Source organism: Saccoglossus kowalevskii, chromosome 14 (assembly GCF_978046115.1).
Source record: "Saccoglossus kowalevskii chromosome 14, keSacKowa6.1, whole genome shotgun sequence".
NCBI lineage: Eukaryota > Metazoa > Hemichordata > Enteropneusta > Harrimaniidae > Saccoglossus > Saccoglossus kowalevskii.
The window spans coordinates 16612975-16630836 of record NC_140654.1 but is presented as its reverse complement, the minus strand read 5'-3'; the positions used below and the strand labels follow the sequence as shown (position 1 = coordinate 16630836).

General features: G+C 36.5%; 1 protein-coding gene across 1 annotated transcript in view; it reads right to left on the bottom strand.

Annotated features, from left to right (window-relative positions):
* LOC102805266 (glycine receptor subunit alphaZ1-like) overlaps positions 1 to 17862 on the bottom strand; it is a 63726-nt gene that overhangs the window by 31080 nt on the left and 14784 nt on the right. Inside the window, exon 3 of the mRNA XM_085507673.1 lies at positions 8123 to 8220. Coding sequence (XP_085363799.1) covers positions 8123 to 8220 — 98 coding nt within the window. The remainder of the gene's footprint in view (positions 1 to 8122; positions 8221 to 17862) is intronic.

Below are 17862 nucleotides of genomic sequence, written 5' to 3'. Positions count from 1 at the left end.
ATACACACACACACACACATACAGACACACTAACTGCAAAGACTCCCATTTTGTGCTTCGCACATGGGAGTCAAAAACGATTTTAGTACCACCAACAGCGCCTGATTAGAGGAACGTACATATCACGATTTGAGTGGCACGAGATAGAAGAAAGTATACTCTTGGACCTGTCCCGTGGATGCCTTAAGCACTGGAAGATGAAATGTAATTTAATGTTGGGGGGTCAGGACATGTGTCATATTATTATTATCTAAAGCGATAAGCCTGGCTGTGGTATTTTGAACCTTTCGCAATTTATAAATCCACTTACTGAATAACCTATGAATCAGGCAATTACAGTTACTGTAATAACATCGCGAACTGACAAGGACATCCTGAACTTTCACTGCAAATTATTAGTCTATGTTTCAGTGTAATTTTCAGACTAAACGTCAGTTGCACTTTATAATTCAATTAATTTAATGCATATTGTATATCTCTAAGTTCCTTCCGTAATATGGTATGATAGCAACTTGATAATGAAATGTCCACATCGTCATATTGAAGCCGGCAATCAAAACAAAATGCGTCATTCAAAATTACGACGTGTGTTCGAGGTCACGCCGTGGTGAAATTGTAATTACACCTATACGTTATATGATAAAACCTTTATAGGCTGGATACGGCTTTTGCTGCCCTCGAGCATATGCCGCACGCGCCCTCACACACTCGGGCGCTCCGCTGCACGACCTCGGTCAATATGCACTCCAACTTTCGTAATATAAATTACAGTCATATTATGTACACGCAACACGGAATTCAAACTCGCGCTTCGTCACTGAAAACCAGGCGCACCTCACTGCGCCGCAACACAGTACCTTACAAGGATCTATGGCCACACCCAACGCCGGGAAAACAACTACTCAAAATCGCGTGAAATGAACACATGTATGCTATAGCCTCTTTATCACCTTATATGGCATAGATGAATTGGTGTCGCATCCATCAACGTTAGAGCTTTGCCCCCCCCCCCAGTAGAGGCACATCCTCAGTAATATGTAACTATACAACACACACATCGCATCACATCAGCAACGTGGTTTATACGACGGAACATATCCAATTGTGGCGTGGCCCTCACACTCATTTACGTGTTAAATAAGGTTAACGTTGGTCTAGAAATCACGAATAAATTGTCACGGCGTCTCAACAAGCTTGAAATTAACTGATTTTGTCGGTAAGCTTGGTGGATTTCTCCAGTCAACAAATTACTGGGAGTAATTTGCATAATTGAAAGTGAGTAACTGACGTGTAACGACGCATGACGTTCATGAACGTACAATTTCCATCTTCATACACCTCAGCACATCAGGGACCCATAACTATATATATATATCACGCGAAATTATTCAAACTTAATGAAATTAATATTAGAATATTCCGGTGAAAAAATTCAATATCATTATCGAAGAGAGTTCACTTCACGCCCGACATGGCGCTACCAACCGGGGAGACGCCGCGAGGTGGAAAATCAATATTCACTACGCATGCGTTGTAGCGATTCCTAACATACCACACAGACAGGAGGCATAGATAAACCGTTATAGTCTAAATGTCTGTGAATAAACCCAGTAATGATTAAATTAGTAGATTATTGAAATTTTTTTCTCAACATGAAACATTCAATGAGATAATATATAATTATTTATAACAATTTGCATGCCCCTACACTGAATAGTTATGAGAAAAATGCATTTAAATTTAGTGTAGGATAAAAGTGTAGAGGGTTTGTGACTGGCCCGGAAATGTGCATTTTTATAGTGTTAGCTTTGTATGTAACCGGAGGGCTTATAATACCATATACAGTGTATATTAAACCTGAGTTATAATTTGTGTTTATTCCTCGCCTTTGGCAAAAAGTAAATAACATTACTATATATGTAGGTTTGAATAAGTCTTTATATCACAAAGCCACGATTATGTTTTTTCCCAAAACAAAAAAGTAGTTTTTTTTTAGTGTCGATTGGTCGAATTGTTTACGCGTCATTGCCATTCATGTGTTGCAGTTGGGAGTACTTGGGAGAAATCGCGCATCCGAGCACATGTACTCCGCCAATTGCTATAAACCACAATTCGATGACAAAGGTCAAATACTGTACCGTTTGCGATTGATATTACGCAGTGCAGTGTAGATACATTGAAATACAACGCGGGAATTGAGTCCCAAACGACGATAACAACACTCGCTAAAAACGCAAAGGCTCATAGGTAGACGCTTGTTCGTAAGCAATGACACGCTATGGCCATCTGACGCATGCGCAGGTGACGACTCCCCCGATTTAAACGTCACTCTCGTCGCGATGCGTATTGCTCAATTCCATACTGGGTAGAAAAACAAAACAAGTAAACGACATAGCTGCTTCACAAAATGGCGCCTTGCGTGGCGACTTTTCTACGTCAACACAATTTCGAAATTTGAGAATCTAAAATGGTGATCAAAAATACAGACATTTACAAACCATTGTAGGTTTAGGATAGTACTTCAGACGTTGCTGTAGATCATGCCCGAAGCACTTCCGTGACGTACCAATTAATGTGGTGTAAGGGGCGCCGTTCACATTGTCATAGAGGAGAGAAATTTGTTTCCACCATATTAGATTTTGCAAAGGATTATGGGTTTAAAATTGAACCATAGAGGGCGCTTTAATGGGGGGGGGGGTCTAATATCTTTTCCATACAGTCCTGTGCCATCAACTGTGCGCTTCATCTGTTTTCAAGCAACATCGTTTTATAAATTGTGATGTTATATTGTTGGACTGTCAAGCAATCTTATTGGGAAGATGGTTTTATAGATTTTTTTTTCACTGTCAAAAAATACTGGGTGAGGGTTTGTCTGTATTTTAAACGACGAACGACTACATAAACAGAGTTCTCTATCTGGACATTTTTAGATGTAAATGGTATCACGACATCGAAGCGCGTACTCTACAGTGCGATTGTCAGACTTTGTTTTGAACACTTTAACTACATTGTATTTGAACTCTTAACACCTTCTCGTGTAGTCAGGAGAGTACTCATAAATACAAGTGCTCACATCATTAGATCTGTTTTGTGCGAAATATCATATTTATTCTGAAGGGCGGCCACGTGCTATTCAGCACACACTCCTTGAGGATACGTAGCATCGTGCACAAGACCGCATCCTTCATTCTCCTAACGAATTGGCATCAATACATTAATAACAACTTTACTTTGTGGCGTTGTCTTTGTCACTTCGAATATAATTAAATATAAGTAATTAGGACACGAGAAAATAATTGCCTCGACCTACATATGAACCATTATTTAAATCGTGTTTTCTATTTTTTGCTGATAGTACACGGAATTGATTGAGCGAAAAACGGCTCTATTCAATTCAACGGATTGAAATCAATTGCACAATCTGGCGTTTCATAAATTCGCATGCAATGCATTTACATTTTAAGTGTGTGACTGTTTCCATGGCGAAAACGGTTATGAAAACTGTTATTTGTCAATAAACGAGTTATTTCTAACTATCACGCAAAAAAAAAGTTCAATGACATCGGAACAAAAAGTAGCAGGGTTATCAAATTGCGTTAGACGTGTTTGCTAGTTAGACTTAAATTTTACCGCATAAAGGACGCGCAGATAATGAAATCCTAAACGAGAGTGTTATCTATTGTGTGTATCTCTGCCGTAAAACGCATAAAGATCGTCGGCATTAATGCGACAAACTAACATAATGACCTTTATAATATAACAGTAAGAAATGATGACCATACATTATACATATGTTATTAATGATGATAGTAATGACATATCCCCCGTTGGATTGGATCCCGGTTTCACGAAATGGAAACTTGTATAACAGAGGTAAGATGGCGTGTCCGTTTCGCTTGAATGTATAAACGCTTGTCACGCGTGCGCTAATTGGCCACATTGCTATCCGCATCTGCGTCAACTATGGCTAGCACTTTGCGCAGTAGTTCCTACAGTAGGTTCTATAAAGCGCGTGAAACTGCAAAGCGACCCACAAAGAAGAGGCATGGCAGTAAACAACGAAACATAAAATACAGTAATGATAATTTATATAAAGACACTCCGTTATGTTGTATGTATTAAAATGAACAGCTGAATAATAAATGTTAAATGCCAACCTACGAAGGGCAGTGTGGTTTTATAACATGCAATGCACGAATCACATAATCTCATTACCGTTAAGCTAAAGTGCAGCCGGTACTGAATTTCCAGAACGCTTTCATTTTCTGCTATTCATCAAACATGTTTACTTGTCCGCAGCCGAATAATAAAACCAATATTCCGCTGTGTGGACACCAGGGAGTTAAATAACGACTCATTTTATAATTTTCTAGAGCTATTCTTAAAGGTTAATCATTATCAAATCAGCCTCACCGCCGTGCTGCCATTTTGAAATTCTCACTAGTCCGTTTCGATCTGAATATGTCTCTGTTCAGCTATTAATAATACATCAACCGTTTTTTTCTCTGAGATGTAATGATTATTTTCCATGCACAGTCACTCGTCGATTTGCTGAGGGTAGCGTCGATCCAACAAAACGGGCGCGTGTGTTTGCATGGGAAACGCGTATTTTGTCTTGATGTTAAGGCACATATGTTGGGTCACGCCATAAATGGTAAAGCGAGATGTGTAATAAATAGCATCTCCCATGTAGACCATTCAGATATTCCGTATATTGATTTTCTTATTTTATTAGGGATGAATTTCAATCAAAATAACTCACACACCCACAAAACACATTGTTTGGTGGTGATGCTGTGTATTCTTTTCATATGTGACGTTGACTTTTAGAAAATCTCTACGTCATCGTAAACTAAAATAGTAGTTTCACCCCCCAGGTTATAATGGTCGACCCCTAAATGCAAATAACAGATATCCACGTAACGTTTTCGCCGCTAGGTATGATAACATTGAACGGGTTTAGCTTTTAGTAGTGGATGTATTGCCCCTCCAGCACGTGGTCGTGATAACAGAATGGTCTCTCATAACCACGTGATGTCGTCGACGTGAAATCGTACACTTGCTTGAAATCAATTCCCGAGAAATTAATTTACATGTCATTCTGTTACATAATGTCATCAACTAAAGCTGCTGTGATGTGTGAATAAAAATCCATGTATCAACACGTTTGAGTGGATCCAACAATTTTAGCCCAACTTCATATTTTTCAATCTATGGTAGTTAGGATCGGATACAACAATATGTTGTTATATATTAATTATTTGTTTTCAATCCGATCGTGTTGTCATCATCTTAAGTTAGTGAGAAGAAAACTTTATATTTTATTTGTTTAAATATTGTTTTAAACACATGGAAAAGATTTGTTAAAATTATAACTAAAATATGAATTTCGCCGGGATGCTACTCAAATAGATGCTTGAAAAAAATAAACAAACTAGCACTGCTATGTTTTTGCATAGACTTAAAGGGAAACCGATACTATAAATAAGGGTCAAGATGGACACCGTAATAGTATGCTAATCCGAACCAAGCTGCTAACATCGTGGCGGGAGCTCCGTGAAATATGCCATTTACGATGTTTGGAGATCAAGCTGTGGTTCCAAATACATATCCACGGGGGCAATAGGTCTATGATTTTTGCATAACGTTTGTTGTTCGAGAGTCTTACATGAAGTGCACAGTGGATTGTTTATTGTGTATTACCATATGCACATGAACTATAGGTTATTTGTAAACAGTCAGTAAATACTGCGGTACAGTGATGTTTGAGAATGGCCTAAACCTTGATATGGTATAATTACATACCAATGAATGTTAACATACCACAATGTTTCCCCACATTTGCATCATTTTTATGAAATTATTATCTTAATAAAATTATTTATATGTCCCATAGTAGCACAACAAATCGTACCATTTAATATAATTATTTTGTGTAATAATAGTGTAGTAGACGCTACATTTTTCCTACTTTTTCCTTATCTTTGAATAATGAACATAACTACTTCACTGGGATCATGCGATACGTTTCAAATTTAAATAGACGATTCAAAAGACAATGAAAGATATACGACGTTTTGTATGGAATAATGGTTAATCAAACGTATTGACTAGTCGTGAATTACTGCGCTGGAAAACAGTTCTTTGCAAACGTTTAAAAACGGGCACTTAAAACAGTCGGAACATATTCACATGGACTTAGTAACAAACACTCAGTATATCCCGTAAATTTAAGGCGACATACTGCAGTGTTTTCTGTAAATCACGGGTTTAGTCATTTTCACAAGGTCCAACAATTAGACTGTCACGTGACACATTTGTATTGATAAAACAATATGTTCAAATTTCCTGAGATTTTCAAACAGTATAGCGGTAAATGTAGGTTTTGAATGAGACAGCAGACAGATAATTCTTTATTCAAAAATTTCATCACATCCTTCCTTTATATGAACACAACCGAAAAAATACAACGAATATGTAAAATATGGCTGTGGAAACCATTCAAATATTTGGATTTAATTTGAAAAAAAAGTAGGCCACATTCGATCAGAATACAATACATTATCAATTGCACATATCCCTCATTTTACTCTGTATGTAAACATGCCTTGACCTGAATTGACATTTGCATGACAGAAATATATGACCAGATCTATAAGCGAATTAATGCGCGTATGTATAACACCATGCATTGTATTGGCCCTGTACAGATTTGAAAGAAGTTGTACGATATACAACCAGACATACCAGTACTGAAACCGCTTACCTGACAGAACACGTACACATATTGGGTCGTAAATTGATGTGCGCAGAAAACCTACGTGTTCATAATCAAGTAACTACAGATCTGACTTACCGATAATGTGATTATTTGCAATTATTTATTGCAACATAAATTCAATTTCCGATTTCAGAAAGCCAGGATAGCGCCTCTTTTATAGCTGACATCTATTACCGTATTTTCATCCGGCGAAATATTTATTCCGCCACAACCAACACGTACTATGAATACAGGACACGTATTTGGAATTTAAAATATGAATATTCATGAACATCGCGAACAAATTTAACCAATCAGCATTAGTTTCACAGAAAGAGTGGACGGATTGTCTACCATCTGAAAGGAGTTTGTCGATTTGTCATCTATTTTGTGGTACTTTAAAATTACTAATTTTTACTGGGTTTAATTTTCACTGATTTAGCATTTCAGGCACATTTAGTTGGTTTAAAATTCACGGTTTTATCATTTAGATAATGTGTTCTATGCTCAATTTGACATATTTACTGGGTTTTAATTTAGCGCATTTTCCAGTTAGTAAAATAAGCAAAATTAAAACCCAGTTAATAATTAACCCTTTTACAGTAGCTCATTTGGAGCCGCAAAGAGGCCATGGTTTACGGCAATGCTGTGTTTAGTGTTACAGAGTTATTTACTTAATAATATTATAATAATATATAGTAAAACATAAAAATAAAGCATTTTAGTCACATTTTATAAAAAAGAAAAACGCACAACGCTTTCAATTAACGTTTTTCACCATTTAATACAAACAATTTTATTGAATTTGGCGATATGATCATAATGTTCACAAAACCAATCTAAACATATGTTACCAAACCTCCCTGATAATTATATTTGTTATGCTATTTACTGGTTACTATGGTAAACATTATTTACTATATCTCAAAATCCTGTTAGTTATGGCAAGTCATATGTAGTTATGATTGTCGCGAGTTACCCGGATATTTTGATGATACAAAATGTTTTTACATCTATGATCTCTATGGAAATTGTATTCGGGATTTTCTTCCACTGGGAAACAAATCCGAAAGTTGATGACACGTGTCCAAATCAATACTTTTTTAGCACTTTGAAACCACAAAATATATACAAATGGCCGCCGAGTTCTCGCTAAGAGCGATATAGTCACGAGACTTGGTTTAGTGCCTCGGATAGTGTTCTATTCTCTCCCGTCATCGCGTCAACTGTTACCATGTTATTTTGAACAGTTAACGCGATAACGAGTGGGAATAAAATAGAGACACAAAAACAAGTCTCGTTGCTCTCGCGACCTCAATGAGATCATCTCGGCGGCCATTTGCGTTTAATAGTGTACCCTACCGTGCACATTAGGCCTGATTCGGATGTCGTGATCAGCCAGTAAGGCAGCCAATAACTCTGTGTGATCGATCTTCGTGCTTTCTTCTACGCTGTTGTAACTGTAATGAAGACATAGAAAAGCGAACAATGAGCAATGATGAAGCGGAGAAACCATGTTATCGTAACTGCGTACGTATAATCAAATAAAAAAAGGAAATGTTCTGTTTTTTTATATATCGTGGTAGCTGGTGAAACTTAACGAGGTTTACTGGGAGAAAATCCATTTACAGAAATTACGCTTTCCAGCTGATCGCATAATCTATTGTTGTCGTTCACAAACATACGCTTAATTATCAGTTTTAGATTGAGAAACTACGTCGCTACGTTGTCAGATCTATACTAGATGGTTTCTCTCGGTATAATTAGTATTCGTAGTAGATCGTACCTGAATGTACATACTGACGTCAGAAATATGGCAAAAAGACAATTCTGTATGAAAACAATATGTATGGATTTAAAGAAAGATGAAAATGCCAATTATAAACGTACACTCCCGCAAGGTCCCAGAAATCAATTATTTGATTTAGTAATTGATATGATTAATATAACGCAGTAAATTACCCGTAGCCCAGTTGTGTGAAATCCGACACTTACGTGTGATCTACTTACATTTTACTTCAGTGCAATATTGTGTTGTGAATTTGTTCTAATACTAATGAAAAAGGATTACCCAGTTTAAAATCCGAGAAGGGGGGGGGGCTGGAGATTTTTACACATATTTAATTTATTTCTATAATCTTTACGGTAATTTTATAACCAAAGCGCCACGTACATCACATCGTTTCATGTTCGATATGAGTCACATGCAACGTATACAACGTACGTAATGATGCATATTAATTATTTACACAAAATTCGATCATGGTGCTGTGCAACGACTATGATGTTTTAACATCGTATTATGCATTTTTTTCTCACCTTCACAACATCCTTCATCCCGAATTTTTATTTGCCCCCCCCAAAAAATGCCAGTACGTACAGATAGATAACTAACGACCCTAAGAGCAAAAATTGAAAACGATTCTTCTATAATTTGAATTTACATAAACGCAATTGAATGTGATTTGTGTGATTTTCTTACGGAATAATATTGTAAAAAAAAAAAAAAATACTGTCATAGACATACCATTGAAATAAAAAAATAAATAAAATAATTGCGAGTCAAACGTTAGGTTTGCAACTCCCAAATATGGGGTATGAAATAAACGCGCCTATTTGTCAATATATACCCAATGATTATGAGGTTATTACGAGGATACCTCACAGTATGTACGAAGACTGTACAGCGGGAGTATCGAACGACGCGCAGCTTATTATTATACATCTTTTTTTTCGAAGGATACGTCAGGGGAATGCCGAAATCCAAAATGTTTAGAACAGAATCAGCGAACTTCTTTGTGTGGAGTCCGGTTAAACCCTGGGGCAGCCATGTTTGTTTTTATTATTAGAGGACGCTCCGCGCGTAATCATTCCATATTTGGAATTCGCATTTCCTAATACGATAGGATGAAAATACCCCGTAAAATTACTTCACGCTGTAACTTATGGCGTTACTGTGACAGATGTATAATAGTATCATATATACAGTCTTTTGCTGCAGCCATTGTACTACAGCGTTTCGTGACAACAACGCAAGAGAAACGAACGAACTACTAACGATGACACTATCATTCTCGACAGAGCTGAGCATAATTAACTGGCTAAATAAGCGTATACTAAGTTTGATCTTTCAGTCATCACCGCTCCCGGGAGCATATAGTAAATTGATTGGTATCTTATTCCATGATATCGATCGTCGGGGTCCTTATTAACTAATGAGGTATGCGGATCTCACGAAGGCTAACATGGAGGCTCGCTTCAATAAAGTTGGTTGTGAGGCATTCTAACATTGAACAGAGGTGGGTGGATCTGGACAACTGTCAGAGATACTTAAACATGAAAACGTAACCTTGAATAACTAGAGTTTTTTTCACTTTTTGTGGGTGTTTCAGCAGAAGAACACATGTTTTACCCCATGTCACGTGCCTACTTACATATGACTGTAACCAATTAGCCCGCTCTGTTAATCATATGGTGTATAATCACACACTCAATTACTAACATTGCGGTGAAAGTTATTGGAAACTTATTTAGTGATCTGAGACCTGGCTTGCAGTATGAAATCTCCCATGTTTCCATTTTCTGCTAGAAGTAGAAAATACGCGGCAGTAGAACTTATCTATATTCCATCGGAATTACTGGAACGTTACAGACATATTTGCCGGATCTGAATTAAAATATCAAAATTCAATTAACTGCGCATGCTCTGTGAAAATTAATCCAACCGGAGGCACGCATATTGATATTTATACGCAAAATAGAAATAACCTCATCACAAACGAAATGTGCTTTTACCTATCAAGTACTGTTCCATACTCTTCCGTTATCGAACCCACCGTTGATACCATATCACGCGATCACAGGCAAGAATGGAACAGTATCGTGACTCTCTCGCTCTCAATGGGACCTCGGCGTTCATTTCCGAATAAAATTAATTGACACAATTCCCGAGACGCGTAATTCATCAAAATTAAATTTCTATTCCCTACACGTAGTCTAGAACATATTTGTTTTCAAGCACATTATGAATATTTGTAATTGGTATCACGTGTGTATCGGATATTTCGATAAAGCGGGCATGTTCGTATGATTACAAATATGAATTATCACGACTTGATCCCGACACAGAACAACGTGGATAATCATAAAACATCTATCCTTGAATCTAGTTTTACTAGTCGACTGGTAATATGAATCAACAAATCACTTCTTATTAAATTGATGGATTATGTCTCTTCTGAAAATATACACTGAGACCGTGATTGATTATCGCCCATACCCAATAAATAAACTGATGATACATCGCGATAACTATCTCCTGAATTATCCCAGTATTCAGATTTCATAGCGAATATGGAGGTCGTAAATACGTCGTATGTACATGTTGAGTTATAGTTACTAGCCAGAAAAAAGTATGTCTGCGGACACACGAGACAAATTACTGATCCGTCGGCATATCTAATGGTGATATGCTGTTACAACTCTCTGTCATAAATTACGGTATTTTTTTTACTGCGCTGTAAATTGTTAGATCACTGTGTTATTATGGGTATTAAATAACTTATACAATTAGCGTCCATATGACGTCTGGGTCAAACCGAACACAGATTAGGACAACCTTCACGTTAATTGTAGCATAATCGTTAGAGCGTCACATTCGTTATAGTGTTCGATATGGGTCCCATGCGACGTATGCAACATACACGACAACAACTATAATGTAACTAGGAAACCCGCATATTTCGAAACAAGAACAATATTATTGTTTAACAGCCACAATCATCATTAACTTCGAATTTCATTCGACGTGCACAGGCGAGTAATGTACATCTGTTTGTTTACACTTAATTCGAACGCCCTGTCTGACTACCATAATGCATTGCTCGTAACACAAACTAAGTAACACGTAAATGTTGCAACGAAAACTGCTTAGTCGTCAAAAAGCTTACAGACGTCGCATTTATGTTGCAAATTATAATGTATATTGTTATTGTTAATATTTTAATTTGCATGACAAGTTACTTTCAGGCAGTGTTACACTGCAGACAACTTGAAATGTCGAGCACCCCGGTTTTTACGTCACCGAGTGCGTGACGGTGAAAACAAACGGAGGTCAGACATTCGTGACCATGAGACATTCAAACATGTGCGGATAATTTACAATGGAAAGTGGCAAAACAAAACAAAAAACAACAACAACAAAACATTACAACAAAACATTGGATGATTTATTTCGTAACATACGGCAACAATAACGTACCCTGACACAGAAATACATTTGTTTCAGTTTGAATTGAAAACGTCAATACTCGTCGAAATATTATAATTGTAATTAAATTATAGCGTAAGAAGCAATTGACTGTTCACTATTAAGTGTGATTTTGACAATTCGTGAAAGTTTTTGGTAATTGCTAACACTCAGTTAATATATTATTTATTGCCATGCAAGATCATATGCAAACATACAGTGAGTAACCATATACGTGGCATCACTCTATTATGAAGAAACAATCTGATTATGATTCAGACTGATTTATAAGATATACTGCAGGTGAAACACGATGTGATCAATCTATTCAAATCACTTGTCATCATTCCATGTTTACCATGACGTTTGTATATTTTTCTTTTACTGATTTGTCTATGTACGCAATGTTCCTGTTGCATGTTCGTCAGTTATTTGCTCTGTGTTCTTAGATTTGTAATTTTTTTTACCATGGCATGAACCGTTTGTGCTGTTATTTCTACGTCACGTCGATTATGCAGTTTAGCACATGGGATCTATTGGAGGAATTAAATCACATTCGATTTTGAAACCTCGAGATAATGAATCAGTGTCTCCGGAACTTGACTACAAATTTAAAAGGGGCAATATAATGTGAAAATAAACGTATGCGCGTTCATTTCAAAACTAAGCACGTGTCTGGATCACTCCTAGGGCCCAGGAGTTGTATGTCAGCTGCACTCAGCGAGTTGTGCAGATTTTACTTAGGTTAATACCAGTTACGTACCTGTATTGGTAATCATTAAAAGAGATGTCAGGCCACGGGTTTTTACTGTAGTTTATATTTTATGCTGTTCTCAAAACCTCCAGTAAAATATATGACCACTGAACTATTTTTTCTTGGGAAAACTCGAGTCAAATTGGTATTTGAATGATAATGCTTATGAAACAGTTACTGGTTCTAAACTGAAAATTGTTGTTCGGTTGTCAGTAACAAAAAATCACATGTAGTTGACATGCCTACTTGTGGTTTTCTGGAATTGTTATAATAATCTAATGAAAATTTTCCAAAATGTTTAGGATGATAAAAGCGTTGTATGTTCTATTGTTGTACACTGTACTGTCTAAACTGCATTATGTAACAGTATATTTTGCTTATATATCGCTTCTATTTAATGTAATTTAATGTCGTGCTACATTATATTTATGATTATCACGTATCTCACAGTGTGCCACGTTCTTGCACAACACTCTACATTGCAAAAGATGCCCACACAACTGTCTATATACCAGTCAGTGTCGGTAAATTATTGTTTAAAAAAAACGAAATCTATTTTTTTTCTAAAACCCAGCTTGTTGTACACCATTGTTATTACATATTATTCCCTTATCATTTTTTCAAAATCGAAATTTGCAGACGGAAAATACATATGCCAGTTTACATATATGTCAAATGTCACTATTATAATAATTAAAGGGTCGAAACCTTTCCACATGGTAGCACTATCACAGTGCGTTTCACCCAGTGGGCAGATGTGAGATTGTTAGAAACATGTACCTGTTTTACATACTAGTGATAATTTAACCACTTTTTGTTTTCACAACAGGATATTGTGTACGTAAGAAGTGAGATATTTTGGAAGAAACACCATACGAGTAGGGCTCCATTAAAATATGAATTAGTATTAGGAACTAGGCACAACTTTTCAAAATTGATGCCCATCATATTTCCAAACGCGAACGTACGCGCAAGCAACAATTAGTAGCATTGCAGCATAGACCACTTTGTATGACTACTCATCCCATTTCCGTTACTGCCTCTCACTGTTGAGTAGTTCCCGCGTTATATATTAACTGATGCGACATTTTACGCTGATCGCCTTTATTAAACTGACTCTGACATACCACAGCTGAACCCCGGACATATGCATGTGTCGAATCCAAAGATGGTGCTCGTTTGCATGGGCATCAAACAAAAAGAGCCTAAAATCCACAAGTATTGAAATTTACCCGGTGTTCGCTCATAACATTTCATTGTATGCAATCGAGTGTGTTCTGTTTTTGTGATCGATTGTGTCATATATGTGCAGCATAGTTACAAACGAATGATTGCCAATCAGATTAGCAGCCTGACTGGTAATACGATTGTTGGTTAAACTCAGTTTGTAATTGCACAATTCAATTTACGAAAAGAACATTAATATAAATATATTTGTCGAGTCAGTGAACCAAGTATGTCCCAAGAAGTGTAATGATACATGGTGAATAAAAGAAACTAACAGACATTCATCAGTATGACGTGACGTGACGTGACGTATACACGCGTTGGAATAAAATCAATCAAAGTAAATCTGGGAAATGTACCCGTTTCCTGTCTACAGCCTACTGGAGATTGTCAAACACAATACAGCGCAATTGGAGTATCTGTATTATATTATAAATTTATGGACAATTATTTAATATATATATAATAAACCTTTGTACCAATAATAACGTTTGATATATACTACACTATCGTGTCGAATGTGTTTGAACTGAATTATATCATGACTTGCTATCAATCTATTTAATAGCGCCAGTGAAGGGCGTTCTTATGACAACGGGGTTTGGCTCGTGACGTGTTTTTGCAAGGTGAGCCATGTAAGACGACAAAATATAGCTGTTTAAATTAATGCAACTCGCTGTTACAGTAATGTTGATTGATTGATCCAGCTGTTTGGCGCGCCCAATCAAATCATTCAATTCAACTGAGGTAAAATACAGCTTTTCTTAACACGACCCCGCACGGGTTCATAAATTGAAGAGGTTGGCTTCAGCAAAACAATGCGAATCGGACGATGACGTATACCATTAGATCCACATATCTTTCTCTTACTGATTTGACTATGCAGTGTAGTGTACTTGTCAGCTGCTTAGTTTTGTTTTTGTGAATTATTTTGTCAATTGTTGTCAGAAGTTTGTTTTGTGTTTTTGGACTTGGACTTCTGTACGACCTTTGTATAAATATAAACAGTTTGCCAATGGGTATAACCGCCTTTCTCACCCGCAGATGCATGGCACGCCTACACATAGCAGACAACTACTGATAGTTATAAAATTGACTCCAAGTATCGTTTAATACATATATTATATCCGTTCAACCTAGAGAACAATCAATCAATCAATTCATTCATTCGTCCATCGATCCATCCATCAATCAATCAACCAATCAATCAATCATGCATATATCTCTACTACCACATACTACGTATTATGAAATAAACAACGATAATGATTCCCATCAGACTGGCGATATGTTATATCAACGACTATAGTTTATTGTCACAACCCATCAATAAAACTACAGCGTATTTCATACTTTCCGGAATTCGGCATACATTAACCATGTTATATACGGCATCTCATTAATTCACAGTCGTCTTCGTATTGACTTAACATGTTGTCATTTCACTGACATATTGTAAGTATGAACACGAATAAATTCACACAATATTATTCATCGATATCCTATCAAGCGTTAGTGCTGTTCTGTGTACAAATGACATTTTGTTATTTGCTCAGAATTGGGTTACTGGATAGAAGGGTTGTGGAGTACCACGGAAAGATAGTAGAGTCGGAAGAAGTCAGTTAACAGTATGCTTGCCACATGTGACGTCGTTGTTTTTTGAAGCGACAAAACAACCTAAAAAAATTGTACAGAGTTGTATAAAATGCATCGGAAAACATAGACGGATACAACGTAGACACAAACGATACGACGCCTCGTTTAATTTGTTCAGTAGAGCCACTACAAATATCACACTCGAACATTTAACAATGATCAATGTACTCCATAGGATCAACTTCCAACCTATTTGTTTTGGAAACGTGATAAAAGCTAATAAGAGAAATCTAAAACAGACACTAACTATATTTACCTATCAAGAAAAGAAATACCGGGTCAATAATGTATTTTAAAATAGATGTTGAGATTATAGTTAAATTATATTAATATGTTAAATGTATCATGGTAGATTTTTGAGATTACAAAACTGTAATATATAAAAGCAGTCCGCATTAGAATGTTCCCCGCGTTGGAACCCATTTCGAACACAACGCGGTGCGGCGACTGCTATGTTTAGTACCGCGATTGTAAGGCAGTTCACCCAGAACTAGACCATCAAACAGCGCCGAGACACTCACATCACGCACTTAAGTGTAACTGTCGGAAAGTTCTAAAACGGGGTTTACAAATTTACACTTATATAGAGAAAACCTGATTGTGCGTTGGAAATGTTCATCGTACGACGCCCTATTGTCGTGCCTCAACTCCTCGCGATTAGGGAAGATAATAATATGTACTACCTTGCTGCGTAATGACATGGTGGCGACTGTCTAATAACCAGGTCATATAAGGGCAATCTTCGTTTGACAGCGATATCTCCAATATTGAGCTATGAAGTATGCACACATTTACGGACAAATAAAAAAGAAAGGGAATACAATATTTGCAAGTATTTACAAATTAGATTGGTGTTTCATATATGTATTAAATTAAACGATATACCAATCAATCCATGACAACTGACAGGTTCTTTTATTGATATCATAAAGATAAATATAATTGTATTAATTTTATATTTAACCATGTGTTGAAAATGATCTGTTTATAGAACAAACTGACACCAATCACCATGAATCCCCTTTATTAGAATTACATTTCTCGATCCTCATTAATAGACCTTACACGATAATCACCGCTGAGATATCGCTGGGAGCAAGAGAAGCACGTGACTGATTGCATGTCGAATAGTGAACCTTTCCACCCTGTCGACTGCGTCCACTGCTTCACTGATTTATATAACCATAATATTTGAAGTGGGTGTGGGGTGTGGTGGAGCACCATTTGAAGGACAAAATCACGTCGATCGGCTCTTTCCTGTCAACGATAAATCGGCAGGCACTTGCGTGTATTTGTGTCCAGCGATTAACCGGTCATGACCGATGCGTGAACTTGAGGCAGACCAGCTATCGTCATGTGTTAATGCTTTCTGAAGAATCATCATGCAACCATTTCTGTGTCGCAATTGCCCATATTGCTTTAGAAATAATAATATATAATAATATACCGTGATTCAATCCATTTGACCAAACTACTGTTAGAATACAAACCAAAACAAGCGCGACAATGTCCGATATTCTACAGCACACACAAGCACGCACACAGGTATATGTATGAAGACTGGAACGATTTGAACAAACCACTATTAGAATAAAGTTAGTATGCAAATTAGTATGCAAGTTAACTAATTATCATGCGCAAACTGATATCAGATATTCATCTACACAAATATTCTTTGCATTTAGTCAAACTACTGCAAACATACTAAAATAGGTATTGAAATTAGCTAATTAAAAATCACAGATTTGTGACAAAGAATTATCAGTCAATCAACTATACAAACAGTATGCACGAATCTAACCATTTGTGTAACTGTCAATAAACTCACCAAAACTATCAACAAAACACTCTTGCAAATTAGCTAATCAACACATTAATATTAATGCCAATAGTAATGCTTAATAATCAACTACACAAACAGTAAACATGTTCCAAGTGGTATTCCATTTTAACAAACTGTTGTTATAATATCAACAACAAAAAAGCTGAAATTATTAACTGGTATGCACATTCCGTAATCTGAAATACCAAAATGTTATCACGTCTGCAGTTCATCAAATAGTATGTAAAACAAGATTTGACACACACATTATCTATCCATTCACCCAGATATCGGATATATCGATATCGATATAATTACGTCGTATCTAAACGTTATATATTGTAAAGGCGCATAGCGAGTGGAACTGCGCATAGATTCTAGGTTACATAATGAGA